This window comes from Mchenga conophoros, linkage group LG17 (assembly GCF_057382185.1).
Source record: "Mchenga conophoros isolate Kocher_MC1m ecotype Shallow Benthic linkage group LG17, M_conophoros_male_GT1.1, whole genome shotgun sequence".
NCBI classification, from domain to species: Eukaryota; Metazoa; Chordata; class Actinopteri; order Cichliformes; family Cichlidae; genus Mchenga; species Mchenga conophoros.
The window spans coordinates 8,869,626-8,883,248 of NC_140542.1; the positions used below are offsets into that span (position 1 = coordinate 8,869,626).

The 13,623-nt window shown below is 42.8% G+C and overlaps 1 protein-coding gene across 17 annotated transcripts in view; it reads left to right on the top strand.

Moving 5' to 3' along the window:
• lrrc7 (leucine rich repeat containing 7) overlaps positions 1 to 13,623 on the top strand; it is a 148,860-nt gene that overhangs the window by 107,932 nt on the left and 27,305 nt on the right. For 15 of the 17 annotated variants that reach the window (XM_085253105.1, XM_085253106.1, XM_085253108.1 and 12 more), the window contains 7 exons: positions 378 to 493; positions 760 to 829; positions 2,478 to 2,577; positions 2,708 to 2,832; positions 5,648 to 5,899; positions 6,177 to 6,299; positions 7,067 to 7,178. In XM_085253105.1, coding sequence (XP_085109231.1) covers positions 378 to 493; positions 760 to 829; positions 2,478 to 2,577; positions 2,708 to 2,832; positions 5,648 to 5,899; positions 6,177 to 6,299; positions 7,067 to 7,178 — 898 coding nt within the window. The remainder of the gene's footprint in view (positions 1 to 377; positions 494 to 759; positions 830 to 2,477; positions 2,578 to 2,707; positions 2,833 to 5,647; positions 5,900 to 6,176; positions 6,300 to 7,066; positions 7,179 to 13,623) is intronic. The other 2 variants (XM_085253101.1, XM_085253110.1) reach the window with 1 other exon arrangement.

Sequence of the window (13,623 nt, forward strand, 5' to 3'; positions counted from 1 at the left end):
GATGTCAGCCATGTTGCAGATGTTCTTTTTCGAAGTTATTATGATGCTAGGTATTACTAGCTTAGGTTGGCTGAAGCCCATTATTGAAAGAGAAGATGATAAATCTGGATGCATTAAATATATTACATGTTTGAATGGAAAACAAAAATTATGGTCACTTTAAAAACAACATTATTACATTTTGTAAACGTAAGGTGTTGAACATTATCAAACGCACCTTACAAAGATGCACAAAAGTCTTATACTATCTGTAATTTAACACTCATCAGTCTGAAGATGTCCAGTGTAATATAGGTTAATTGTGATGCTGTGGATCTTGCTCACTATGCGATGTTTATCTAATGTAATCTGACTGTCTGTGTCTCTGTGTGTTTCAGATCGGTAACTGCAAGAACGTGACCGTCATGTCACTGCGGTCCAATAAACTGGAGTTTCTTCCTGATGAGATCGGACAGATGACCAAACTGCGAGTCCTTAACCTCAGCGACAACAGGTACACCCACGCACACACACATACACACACGCAGAGACCAAGCTCCTTTATGACTCAGTAGTGAATAGATACAATGCACACACGAGCGCAAACTTTTTCAATGGTCGTTTCGGTTCGGTCTACTGTTTCCATGGGAATGGCTGAGTGTGTTGCTATGGTTATATGCTCTGCGGGCTGTACAGTGCGTGGGTGATGAAACATCTCTGTTTTTTTTTCTTTCTCACCTTCCCTCTCTCCCCCCCTCTCTGTGTGTCTCTCTCGATTAGGTTAAAGAATCTACCGTTTACCTTCACTAAGCTGAAGGACCTGGCAGCTCTGTGGCTCTCTGACAATCAGGTATCTCTTTCTCTCTGCCCACACTCTCCAAGAGAGCACGTAGCTAACAAATGTGTGCTAACAAATGTGCAGCACAAACACACAACGAAATCGACATTGTAATTAAATTACCACAACTATGATATGGCATGTTTTATAAAATTGTGTTTCTCTGATAGACTTTCAACCTCTTTATCCTTTCCTTAGTTTCTATCACATATCTGAGTTCCCATATTTAACATAAGGTCAACATATGTTCAAGTACCGCCCATGAGCCACCTCTTCTACTCGTGGCTCTGTGTAATGTCAGACAGTACATGTCCCCAACATGGTCATCTCAGAGCACAGAGGCTCATCTCACCTGCTGTTCACGGCTGCTGCTCAGTTTAACCAGTCAGTAAAGAGAGTTGTTTTAAAAAGAATGGGCAAAGGAGCTGAAAGGGCCTGCACCGAGGTTCAAATAAGGATTACTCTTCACTTTGATGATGCAAAGTAACTCTGGCAGAGCTCGAGAGTATAAATATGGAGATGAGTCACTAACAGGTCCTTTTTACTTGCCTGTCACTGGAAGGTTTTTATTGTTAATTATCAATTAGTGTCACGTTTCATTTCTAATGGCTTTTTATCAAAACGGTGTGGCAAAGATAAATCAATAAAATAGGGAGATTTATTCACAACAGGGTGATAATGATGAAAAATACACATGCTAAATATTTTATGTCAGCTCCTGTTCATTTTCTCACTATTCTCTCCTTTGTTTTGTTTTTTAAAGACACTACAATGAACTGATAATTACTTGATTTTGTGCTTTCAGTGAGAGTTTGCTGCATGTTAACCTTCTCAGTGATAAGACAGATGCTACATAGCAATGAATCATTTTATGGGCCCTCTGAATTTGATTCTCTCTGCGATGAATGCGCTATATACAGCACAGAGTCCACAGAGAGGATGCAGTTTTAGCTGTCATTCAGAAAAAGCAGCCAAACTGTTCTTCAGCTCTTTGAGACATTTGCATTTTTATTTTTAAGTTCAATCAAAGCCATTAAACGAAATCATGAGTCCCAAGAAGCTCGGAGCGTTATTTACCTGCTGAAGAGGAAAGCAAATTTAAAATTCAAATGCAATTTGTTTAATGGCAGAGCGTTCACACATTTACATTTAATATCACCACTTATGTCGGCATATTCTGCCTCAGTAATGAAACTCATATTCGCTCATGCTGTTTGATGCATTACAAGTGGCGACTCTGACGTCATGGGAATTCGGTCCGCATTAAAGTTTGCGAGGAAGACAGAAAAGTTTACTAGCATTGTATCCGAAAATAGAAAATGTAAACTATAATGTCTTGGTGCAGTTTTAATTAGGATGTGTTGTGATATTTGTAATCTGAATGCAATGAAACATTTATTTTCCCTGTTGGGAAAATTGATTCGCAAATCCTTCCCAAGTGATTTGCATTAGCACTCGGCAGGTTTCGTTTGAAGTCGAGCTCTGCTGCAGCTGATTGTGTGAGCAATTTAAATGAGCAGCAGGCAGAAATCTTTGTTTTTAGGAAAAGGGGTAGGTGCAGGTTAAAATTAGACATAATGGAATAGATGTCATCAGTAAAAGTTCCTACAACAATACTGTGTGTGTGTGTGTGTGTGTGTGTGTGTGTGTGTGTTTGCAGTCCAAGGCTCTGATCCCACTGCAGACAGAAGCCCACCCAGAAACCAAACAGAAGGTTTTGACCAACTACATGTTTCCCCAGCAGCCGCGACACGATGAGGGTACGAACTCCTTTTGTGTGTGTGTGTGTGTGTGTGTGTGTGTGTGTGTGTGTGTGCGCGCGTAACCCAGGTAAAGATTACCTGACTATAATTTTAAACCCTCGGCTGTTAATTTATGGTGTGTGTGCAGATTATCAGTCGGACAGCGACAGCTTTAATCCTACGCTGTGGGAGGAGCAGAGACAACAGAGGATGACTGTGGCCTTCGATTTTGAGGACAAGAAAGAAGAGGAAGACAACTCTGGGAAGGTCAAGGTCAGCTATATCTGTTTTGGGGTGGGAGGTGGGGGGAGGGGGGGTCGTATGAGATGAGTAGGGTGTCTGTTTATCTTTGTTTTTGCTATTGGAGCACCTCCAATATTAAGATTAATATGACATTTTACAAGTAAAGCATTAGTTGACTGATTGAGTGACTGATTTATTTTGAATATACAAATATTAATATTAAAGTAACAACTATAAACATAGAAAACAGAAAAGAAAGTACATACAGTGGCTTGCAAAAGTATTTGGCCCCCTTGAACTTTCCCACATTTTGTCACATTACAGCCACAAACATGAATCAATTTTATTGGAATTCCACGTGAAAGACCAATACAAAGTGGTGCACACGTGAGAAGTGGAACGAAAATCATACATGATTCCAAACATTTTTTACAAATAAATAACTGCAAAGTGGGGTGTGCATAATTATTCAGCCCCCTGAGTCAATACTTTGTAGAACCACCTTTTGCTGCAATGACAGCTGCCAGTCTTTTAGGGTCTGTCTCTACCAGCTTTGCACATCTAGAGACTGAAATTCTTGCCCATTCTTCTTTGCAAAACAGCTCCAGCTCAGTCAGATTAGATGGACAGCAGTTTTCAGATCTTGCCACAGATTCTCGATTGCATTTAGATCTGGACTTTGACTGGGCCATTCTAACACATGGATATGTTTTGTTTTAAACCGTTCCATTGTTGCCCTGGCTTTATGTTTAGGGTCGTTGTCCTGCTGGAAGGTGAACCTCCGCCCCAGTCTCAAGTCTTTTGCAGACTCCAAGAGGTTTTCTTCCAAGATTGCCCTGTATTTGGCTCAATCCATCTTCCCATCAAGTCTGACCAGCTTCCCTGTCCCTGCTGAAGAGAAGCACCCCCAGAGCATGATGCTGCCACCACCATATTTGACAGTGGGGATGGTGCGTTCAGAGTGATGTGCAGTGTTAGTTTTCTTCCACATGTTTGCTGTGTCCCCCACATGGCTTGTGGCAAACTGCAAACAGGACTTCTTCTGGTTTTCTGTTAACAATGGCTTTCTTCATGCCACTCTTCCATAAAGGCCAACTTTGGGTGGCTGTAGCTCAGGAGGTAGAGCAGGTCACCTACTGATCGGAAGGTTGGTGGTTTGATCCTTGGCACCTCCAGTCTGCATGTCAAGTATCCTTGGGCAAGATACTAACCCCAAGTTGCTCTCCGATGCATCCATCGGAGTATGAATGTGTGTGAACGTAGTTAGATAGCACTACGTATAGGTAAAGTGCTTGTGAGAATGGGTGTGATTGAGTGAATGTGGCATGTTGTATAGAGCGCTTTAGCGCTATATAAGAATCAGTCCATTTACCACTTTGTGCAGTGCACGACTAATAGTTGTCCTATGGACAGATTCCCCCACCTGAGCTGTAGATCTCTGCAGCTCGTCCAGAGTCACCATGGGCCTCTTGGCTGCATTTCTGATCAGTGCTCTCCTCGTTCGGCCTGTGAGCTTAGGTGGACGGCCTTGTCTTGGTAGGTTTACAGTTGTGCCATACTCCTTCCATTTCTGGATGATCGCTTGAACAGTGCTCCGTGGGATGTTCAAGGCTTGAGAAATCTTTTTGTAGCCCAAGCCTGCTTTAAATTTCTCAATAACTTTATCCTTGACCTGTCTGGTGTGTTCTTTGGACTTCAAGCTGTTGTTGCTCCCAATATTCTCTTAGACAACCTCTGAGGCCGTCACAGAGCAGCTGTATTTGTACTGAGATTAGATTACACACAGGTGCACGCTATTTAGTCATTAGCACTCATCAGGCAATGTCTATGGGCAACTGACTGCACTCAGACCAAAGGGGTCTGAATAATTACACACACCCCACTTTGCAGTTATTTATTTGTAAAAAATGTTTGGAATCATGTATGATTTTCGTTCCACTTCTCACGTGTACACCACTTCGTGTTGGTCTTTCATGTGGAATTCCAATGAAACTGATTCATGTTTGTGGCTGTAATGTGACAAAATGTGTAAAAGTTCAAGGGGGCCGAATACTTTTGCAAGCCACTGTATAATCCCCCCAATGCTATTTAATTTACAATGAGCGTTCCTCGATATAAAATATAATCAGACATTTTATATACAACTCTACACACACAATATACATAAATAAAACTATATATACTCCACATATATAGTTCATGCTTTACATTGAGTCAGACACTCTGGGATTAGCACCCCTTTAAATCTTAAGAAAATAATCTCTGTTATGTTTGGACACAGTTCCATAATTATACACCACATGTGGATATAGAAAAACTGCTTCTGGTCATCCGCATACTTTGCACCTTAGAATTCAATTTACCCCTAAAATTAAAACGTTATCACCACGCAGATGTCATAAATGAATCCCTGCAGTATCACACAGTGCACATAAAAAATGATGCATTTAACAAGACATTGGTCAGGTAAATGATGTTATGTGTTCTTTTACACATGTGACAGGTCAGCTGTTACAGATTTCAGGTTTAAATGCTACTAGGATTCATTCAGAGATCAGCTGCTTCGTCAGACTGTAGATTTCCCCCCAGTATTGGAAGCAATTGTCCTCCAGTTGCCTCTCCTTGATTTAAGTTGCAATGCTGTTTCCTGACAGAAACACATGCAGAAAACTGTGCACTTGTATGCTGAATTATGTTTGCAAGATTTCAGATAATAAGTCGTGCTTATTCTTGCTCCCTTATCAGGTTTACTTGTTTGTGACCAACGCCTTTATGCTGATCTTGGCAGATTTAAATTTGCTACTTCACGCCCTGTTTATTAAATATAGTCCTAAATGTCATGTAGGTGGAGATAAACCTAAAACGCTATCCAACACCCTACCCTGAGGACCTGAAGAACATGGTTAAGTCAGTGCAAAGTCTTGTGGGCAAAAGCGTACATGCCGGACACGCCGGTCACGCCGTACACGCCGGACACGGGCACCAGCACCAGCACCAGCTGAGCACAGGCACCGCCACCTCGGCAGGAACCAACATGGAACATACACACCTCAGCAAAGAGCCATATGAACCACCGTGGCCCCTGCCTCCTAAAGAGGTACAGATTACACATACAGACACATACAGGAGGTCAACAAGCATTTAGTCCCAAATGTATTTATTAGCAACAATGTCGCAGGACACAGACATCATGCTTGTGTGTGATAATCTGATAACGGCTCTCACATGGCAAGAGCTTACCTGAAGTAAGTTCATCCAAGTCTCTGATCACTAAAACAGAAGACAGCTGAGAACAACAAAAGCTTTTCTTATGTTTGTGTTTGTCCGTTTGAAGCAAATCAGTGCACAACTCAAAAAATGGAGTTGTTTTTCAGGTGACAGACAGAGAGATGCAGGACTTCTCTCAGACTCAGCTAATGGATCAGGGACCAATGCACAACTCTGGCATCGATATTCCTAAGAGGAACGACAAAGAGGACTTGACAGAGAGCTCTGAGGTTTGTCTCTCACTCTCTCACAGAAACACACACAATCCAAAAAGAACTGTAAAGAAAATTAATTAGGTATTTTTACTTGGTTTGTGGACTTTTTATAGCTTTTATATCCAGAAGATACCACTGAACACATCCAAAATTCAGTGCTAGCTGTGTGACACTGCACAGATTTCATCACTCATATGTCTGTAAGTTCAAGATGTAAGAAAGTTATGATATCTTTTGAAGTCACTCTAACTCTCACTCACGCTCTGACCTTTAGTGTTGTGAGGGTTTTGTGAGGACCCCAGTGAGGATTTGCAGACAAACAAAAGTCATGTTTGCATTTAGAGCTAAACCATCAAACTTTGTCGGAATATGTGTATATACATCGTAATCAGTGCTTCAGTTCAGTTTTTACTTTCTCTAACAAGGTGATAATATCTTATTTTTCAGAACTGTATTCAAATAGTGCAGACTGTACTGAACTTGGTTGTTTCTTACAATAATGACTCCACGTGGCCTTACATAAGAGAATCTGAGGCATCAGTGAAATCAAAACCCCAGAGGGTTAAAAGCACGCTCCATGATCCTACTGGGGATCAGGAACTCCAGAACCTGCTGAAATACTTACCAAAGTTTGTATTTATTTAACAAATGTATGTATGTTTGATGCCAGTCAAGCAAAACGAATTGTCTACATGAGATTCGTAATCATTTTTTAAATCACAGAAGCTGCCTTTTCTTCTCTACTGTATATGCCTGATGCTTTTTTCCCCCTTCTTCCTCAGGATTCAATGGGCGGCTCTCCGAACGACATCCGGATCTCTGACATGAGGCCCACCCTGGTGGAGCCACCAATGTACAAACCAAAGGTGGTGTTGCTGGGGAAGGATAAGAAAGGTACTGTATTATAGCATAAACGTACAGCTTTAAGGGAACATGTCGGAGTCATGTACATACATGTCGACAACAAGGCTGCGCAGTTATTTAATGTGGGTCTTATAAAGAGCTTTGGGGCATGTTGTAAGATGAGGGCAGAGGGAGCGTGACGAGGAGTGTGTATAGCGAACCTCTAAAGTGAATGTTTGGCCATTTTTACATCATTTGCCCTGATGGCTTCGGTTTCATCAGAGAAGAAACAAAGCTCACTTTTTACTGCCTTATCAAAAATCTGTCTCCACTCTGAATAACTGAGTGTCTAATCGCATTTTCCAAAAGAAACAGTTTATTATCAGCTCTCCGCAACAATCGACAGCTTTCACTAATACGGAGCTTCATCATATGATCCACTCCTCCTTAAGAAAGCTTATTGCAAAATGATTAAAGCTCAAACAGCTTGTCTGCCTCAGTGGAGTATCAGTTCTTAGTGGAGGCTCTTACGAAGTAAATAAAAAGCTTCTTCTGGTTTGTTTTGTGAAGATTTGACTAAGTTTGACTCAGGAAGTTTTCAGATTGTTGGTATCTACACAGTGCACGTCTGTCTGCAGCCAGGTCAGCTCTCCAACAGCAGCTCTTGATTTCAGTTACAGCAGCCAAGTTAAATAAAGATTTTAAAAAGCCGTGTTTTATAACCAGGCCACGTCTTGCGTCAGTGCTGTGGACTAAATAGTGTCCACATGCATAATGAGAACACTGCAGACATCTGGGTTAAGAATCTGATGACAACACGAAGGAAGCATGCAATTCCTTCACTTTCTAGTCAAGTGTTCGAGAGGCCCCTGAACACAATTCTGGTTAACGACTCAAAGAAGTCTTTGATCCACTTTTTGATTTGGTTGTAGTTCTGATTTGTTTTATAGGTTTGGGGGTTTAAAAGGTCACAGGTGAGCTTTGAAACTGAGCAACAGATGAGAAGTGTAAAGTGCGTTTGCATGTTGATTCAAATATTAGAAAAATATTAGAAAACTTTATTATTTCTGTTCCTGAAATGCCAGAACTAACAGCTAAAGAGATCAAAAGTCATCAAAAATGAAGATGATTAAATATCTATTAAAATGACATTATTATTGGGATATGCCTTTACGCTTTCCTTTAATGTTGGTGGCCATTGGGCACTACTTAGCTCTGTTTAAATACAAAATATGTCTCGGTCATAGAAGACCGCATATCCCATAATTCTGTGAATTTTAAGACAGAAGGAGAGTCTAATCCTTACCTCAGAGCACATTTTTAAACAAGCTAGCTCTTTCCCTCTCATCCTTAACATGTATTCGTCTGTGTGAAATGAATGATGTTCAACATTTTTGCTGTATTTCCATTTGCGTCTTCCAGATAACGCTACTTTTTGAGAATGAGAGCTTTTAGAAACCACTACAGGGAGTGCAGAATTATTAGGCAAGTTGTATTTTTGAGGAATAATGTTATTATTGAACAACAACCATGTTCTCAATGAACCCAAAAAACTCATTAATATCAAAGCTGAATGTTTTTGGAAGTAGTTTTTAGTTTGTTTTTAGTTTTAGCTATTTTAGGGGGATATCTGTGTGTGCAGGTGACTATTACTGTGCATAATTATTAGGCAACTTAACAAAAAACAAATATATACCCATTTCAATTATTTATTTTTACCAGTGAAACCAATATAACATCTCCACATTCACAAATATACATTTCTGACATTCAAAAACAAAACAAAAACAAATCAGCGACCAATATAGCCACCTTTCTTTGCAAGGACACTCAAAAGCCTGCCATCCATGGATTCTGTCAGTGTTTTGATCTGTTCACCATCAACATTGCGTGCAGCAGCAACCACAGCTCCCAGACACTGTTCAGAGAGGTGTACTGTTTTCCCTCCTTGTAAATCTCACATTTGATGATGGACCACAGGTTCTCAATGGGGTTCAGATCAGGTGAACAAGGAGGCCATGTCATTAGTTTTACTTCTTTTATACCCTTTCTTGCCAGCCACGCTGTGGAGTACTTGGACGCGTGTGATGGAGCATTGTCCTGCATGAAAATCATGTTTTTCTTGAAGGATGCAGACTTCTTCCTGTACCACTGCTTGAAGAAGGTGTCTTCCAGAAACTGGCAGTAGGACTGGGAGTTGAGCTTGACTCCATCCTCAACCCAAAAAGGCCCCACAAGCTCATCTTTGATGATACCAGCCCAAACCAGTACTCCACCTCCACCTTGCTGGCGTCTGAGTCGGACTGGAGCTCTCTGCCCTTTACCAATCCAGCCACGGGCCCATCCATCTGGCCCATCAAGACTCACTCTCATTTCATCAGTCCATAAAACCTTAGAAAAATCAGTCTTGAGATATTTCTTGGCCCAGTCTTGACGTTTCAGCTTGTGTGTCTTGTTCAGTGGTGGTCGTCTTTCAGCCTTTCTTACCTTGGCCATGTCTCTGAGTATTGCACACCTTGTGCTTTTGGGCACTCCAGTGATGTTGCAGCTCTGAAATATGGCCAAACTGGTGGCAAGTGGCATCTTGGCAGCTGCACACTTGACTTTTCTCAGTTCATAGGCAGTTATTTTGCGCCTTGGTTTTTCCACACGCTTCTTGCGACCCTGTTGACTATTTTGAATGAAACGCTTGATTGTTCGATGATCACGCTTCAGAAGCTTTGCAATTTTGAGACTGCTGCATCCCTCTGCAAGATATCTCACTATTTTTGACTTTTCTGAGCCTGTCAAGTCCTTCTTTTGACCCATTTTGCCAAAGGAAAGGACGTTGCCTAATACCGTATTTCCCGGACTACAAAGCGCACCTGAATATTAGCCGCACAAGCTAAAATCAGGGGAAAATCCTGTTTTGTACATACATTAGCCGCACCTGACTAAAAGCCGCAGGTGTTTCAATGGTGACTTATCATATGTAAGAGAATATGCACAAAGCGAATTGTCAGGAAAGAGATGGCTGTTTGGAGATGCATCACTTTTATTAATATTTTGAAAAACAAGTTAGGGGTACATACGGGGGCCCCACAGGGAACGGTTCTGGCTCCGTTCCTCTTCACCATCTACACTGCAGACTTCTCCCACAATTCCACCCAGTGCTTCCTGCAGAAGTTCTCTGATGACTCTGCAATAGTTGGCCTCATCACTGATGGGGACGACAAGGAGTACAGAGGTCTGACCCAAGACTTTGTGGACTGGTGCCAGCTGAACTACCTCCAGATCAACGCCAGTAAAACCAAGGAACTGGTGGTAGACTTCCGCAGGCACAAGCATTCTCCACTGCAACCACTGAACATCCAAGGTATGGACATTGAGGCTGTGGACAGCTATAGGTACCTTGGTGTTCATCTGAACAATAGACTGGACTGGACTCATAACTCAGACGCCCTCTACAGGAAAGGGCAGAGCAGGCTGTACCTGCTGCGGAGACTCAGGTCGTTTGGAGTGGAGGGCCCACTCCTGAAGAAATTCTATGACTCTGTTGTGGCTTCTGCTATCTTTTATGGCGTGGTCTGCTGGGGCGGCAGCATCTCTGCTGGGGACAGGAAGAGACTGAACAGGGTGATCCGAAGGGCCAGCTCTGTTCTAGGATGCCCTCTGGACCCAGTGGAGGTGGTGAGTGACAGGAGAACGGCGGCTAAGCTGTCATCCCTGATGGACAACATCTCCCACCCCATGCAGCAGACTGTGACAGCACTGAGCAGCTCCTTCAGTGGGAGACTGCGGCACCCACGGTGTGGGACGGAGAGATTTCGCAGGTCTTTCCTCCCCACTGCTGTCAGACTCCATAATAAAGACTTTAACTGATCAAGCACACACATCCATACATATGCAATAATACTAAGTGCAATAATCCTTTCTGTCATCGTTGTATTTTTACTCAGTTGTATATAGTATTTGTATTTGTATTCTATTTTTAGCTTATTGTATATTTATTTTATTTTATTCTACTGTATATAGTATTTTATTTTATTCTATTCTGTACAGTTGTGTACTGTATTTATTCTTATTGTATTCTAATTTTTGCCTCATAACTTTTGCACTGTCCACTTCCTGCTGTGACAAAACAAATTTCCCACGTGTGGGACTAATAAAGGTTATCTTATCTTATCTTATATTTGCATAACTTTTTAGGTATATGTACAAGTAGCGGTAATTACAAGTACGAAACATGTACTGTGATATCCTAAGACCAAGGAACCACAGAGACCATGTTTAGCTCACAGTTGCTTCTTTATTAAGAGAACCGGGGCATGCACCCCCACAGACTGAAAGCTCCCCAACCACCGTTGCCCCCTGGTGGACAAATCCCTGCCACAACATAACATTCCTCCCCCCTTAAACTGGAACTACTCTGTAGTTTTAATCACTACAGAAAATACCCATAACCAAAAACTTCACCTTTATAAAAAAAAAAATGCAACAACCCCGTCCCCAACCTTTATTGAAATTTCACTCCGGAATAGTGAACCTTTAGTCCAACAGTCTTAGGTTAACCTATAACAGTTCACCGTAATCACGGCACAAAGTCTCTCAGGTGCTCCGGCTTTCTCTTGGTCCTTTGCGATCGCCGTAACCCAGTGGCAGGTGATTCCAGCGAATCACTACTCTCCATATGTGGCTTCACCACTGGTGTAACTTGCACCTCTATGTGTCTCTCATCCTCGTCTGGGTGGCCTTCAGGCATTCCTGCTGCCAGGCACGGCTCCAGGCGGGCAAACAGCTGATCGACGTGACGCCTCACCACTGTCCCATTGCCCAGCATCACCAAGTAGGAAACAGGCCCCGTCATCTCCTGTATAAGTCCTGGTATCCATTTGGGTCCTCTGCCATAGTTTCTGGTATATACTGTGTCTCCAATAACAAACATGCGCTCCTTGGCATGTCTATCATGATACAGTCTTTGGCTATCTTGTTTTGCTGTCACTTTTTGTTTCAAGTCAGGGTGTATGAGATCAAGAGTACACCTCAACTTCCGGCCCATCATCAACTCAGCGGGAGACTTCCCTGTTGTGGACTGTGGTGTGATTCTGTAACTAAACAGAGCCCTGTTTAACTTGGTTGCCAGTGTGTCTCCAGTACTCTTTTTCATGAGTTCTTTGAACGTTTGCACTGCTCTTTCTGCTAACCCATTGGAGGCGGGGTGATATGGAGTGGAGGTGACGTGAGTGATTCCGTTCTTTGCCATGAACTCTTTAGTTTGTGCCCTTACAAAACACTGGGCATTATCTGAGACCACCATCTCAGGAAGGCCGTGCGTGCTGAAACAATTTCTCAGGCAGTCTATGGTTGCAGCTGCTGTAGCGGATGGAACTGGATACACATCTAACCATTTGGAGTGGGCGTCCACTATTACTAAGAACATTTTACCCAAAAACGGGCCAGCATAATCGATATGTATCCTTCTCCAGGGCTTTTCTGGCCACTCCCAGGGGTGTAGCGGTGCCTCTTGTGGCCTGTGTCTATGTTCTTGACATGTACTGCAGGACCTCACCTTGTCTTCAATGTCATTCTCCATATGCGGCCACCACATGTAGCTTCTGGCCAGGCCCTTCATGCGGCTCATTCCTGGGTGTGACTGATGTAGCTGTTCCAAAAGGGGGCGTCGACCTCGTTCTGGTATCACCACCCTCGCCCCCCACAGCACACACCCATCCTGCACACTCAGCTCCTGTTGTCTCTGTCTGTAGGGCTGAAAATTAGGATGCTGCGTAGTGGGCCATCCTCTCATAGCATACTCACGCACTCTGGAGAGTATGGGATCTTTGGTTGTCCATCTTTGCAGCTGCTCAGATGTCATCACGCCCTCCTGGTCCTGATCTACCATCAACACTTGGTCCTCAGCTGCCACCTCTTTAGGGAGGTTCTCTGGAAGAGGGAGACGACTCAGACCATCAGCATTACTGTTATTTTTGCCTTCTCTGTATTTAATGACATACTCATAGGCTCTTAATAACACTGCCCATCGCATGATCCTCTGTGACGCCATCTGAGGGACGGCCTTCAACTCATGGAACAAACTTATCAATGGCTTATGATCCGTGATAATCATGAACTTCCTGCCGTACAGGTACTTATGAAAATACTGTACACCAAATATCACAGCCAATCCTTCTTTATCCAGCTGTGAGTAGTTCTTTTCTGCTGCATTCAGGGTACGTGATGCAAACCCAATGGGTTTTTCCTGACCATCTGGCATGCGGTGAGCTAGTACTGCTCCCACTCCATAGGGGGACGCATCGCAAGAAAGAATTAAATCCTTTTGCTCATCATAGTGTACCAATACACTGCTTGACTGCAACAGTTCCTTTGATTTGCCGAAAACCTTCTCCTGTGCTGGTCCCCAACACCATGGTTCCCCCTTTCTCAGAAGCTTGTGCAGTGGGGCCAACAGTGTGGACAAGTTTGGCAAGAACTTATTATAGAAGTTCAACAACCCCAA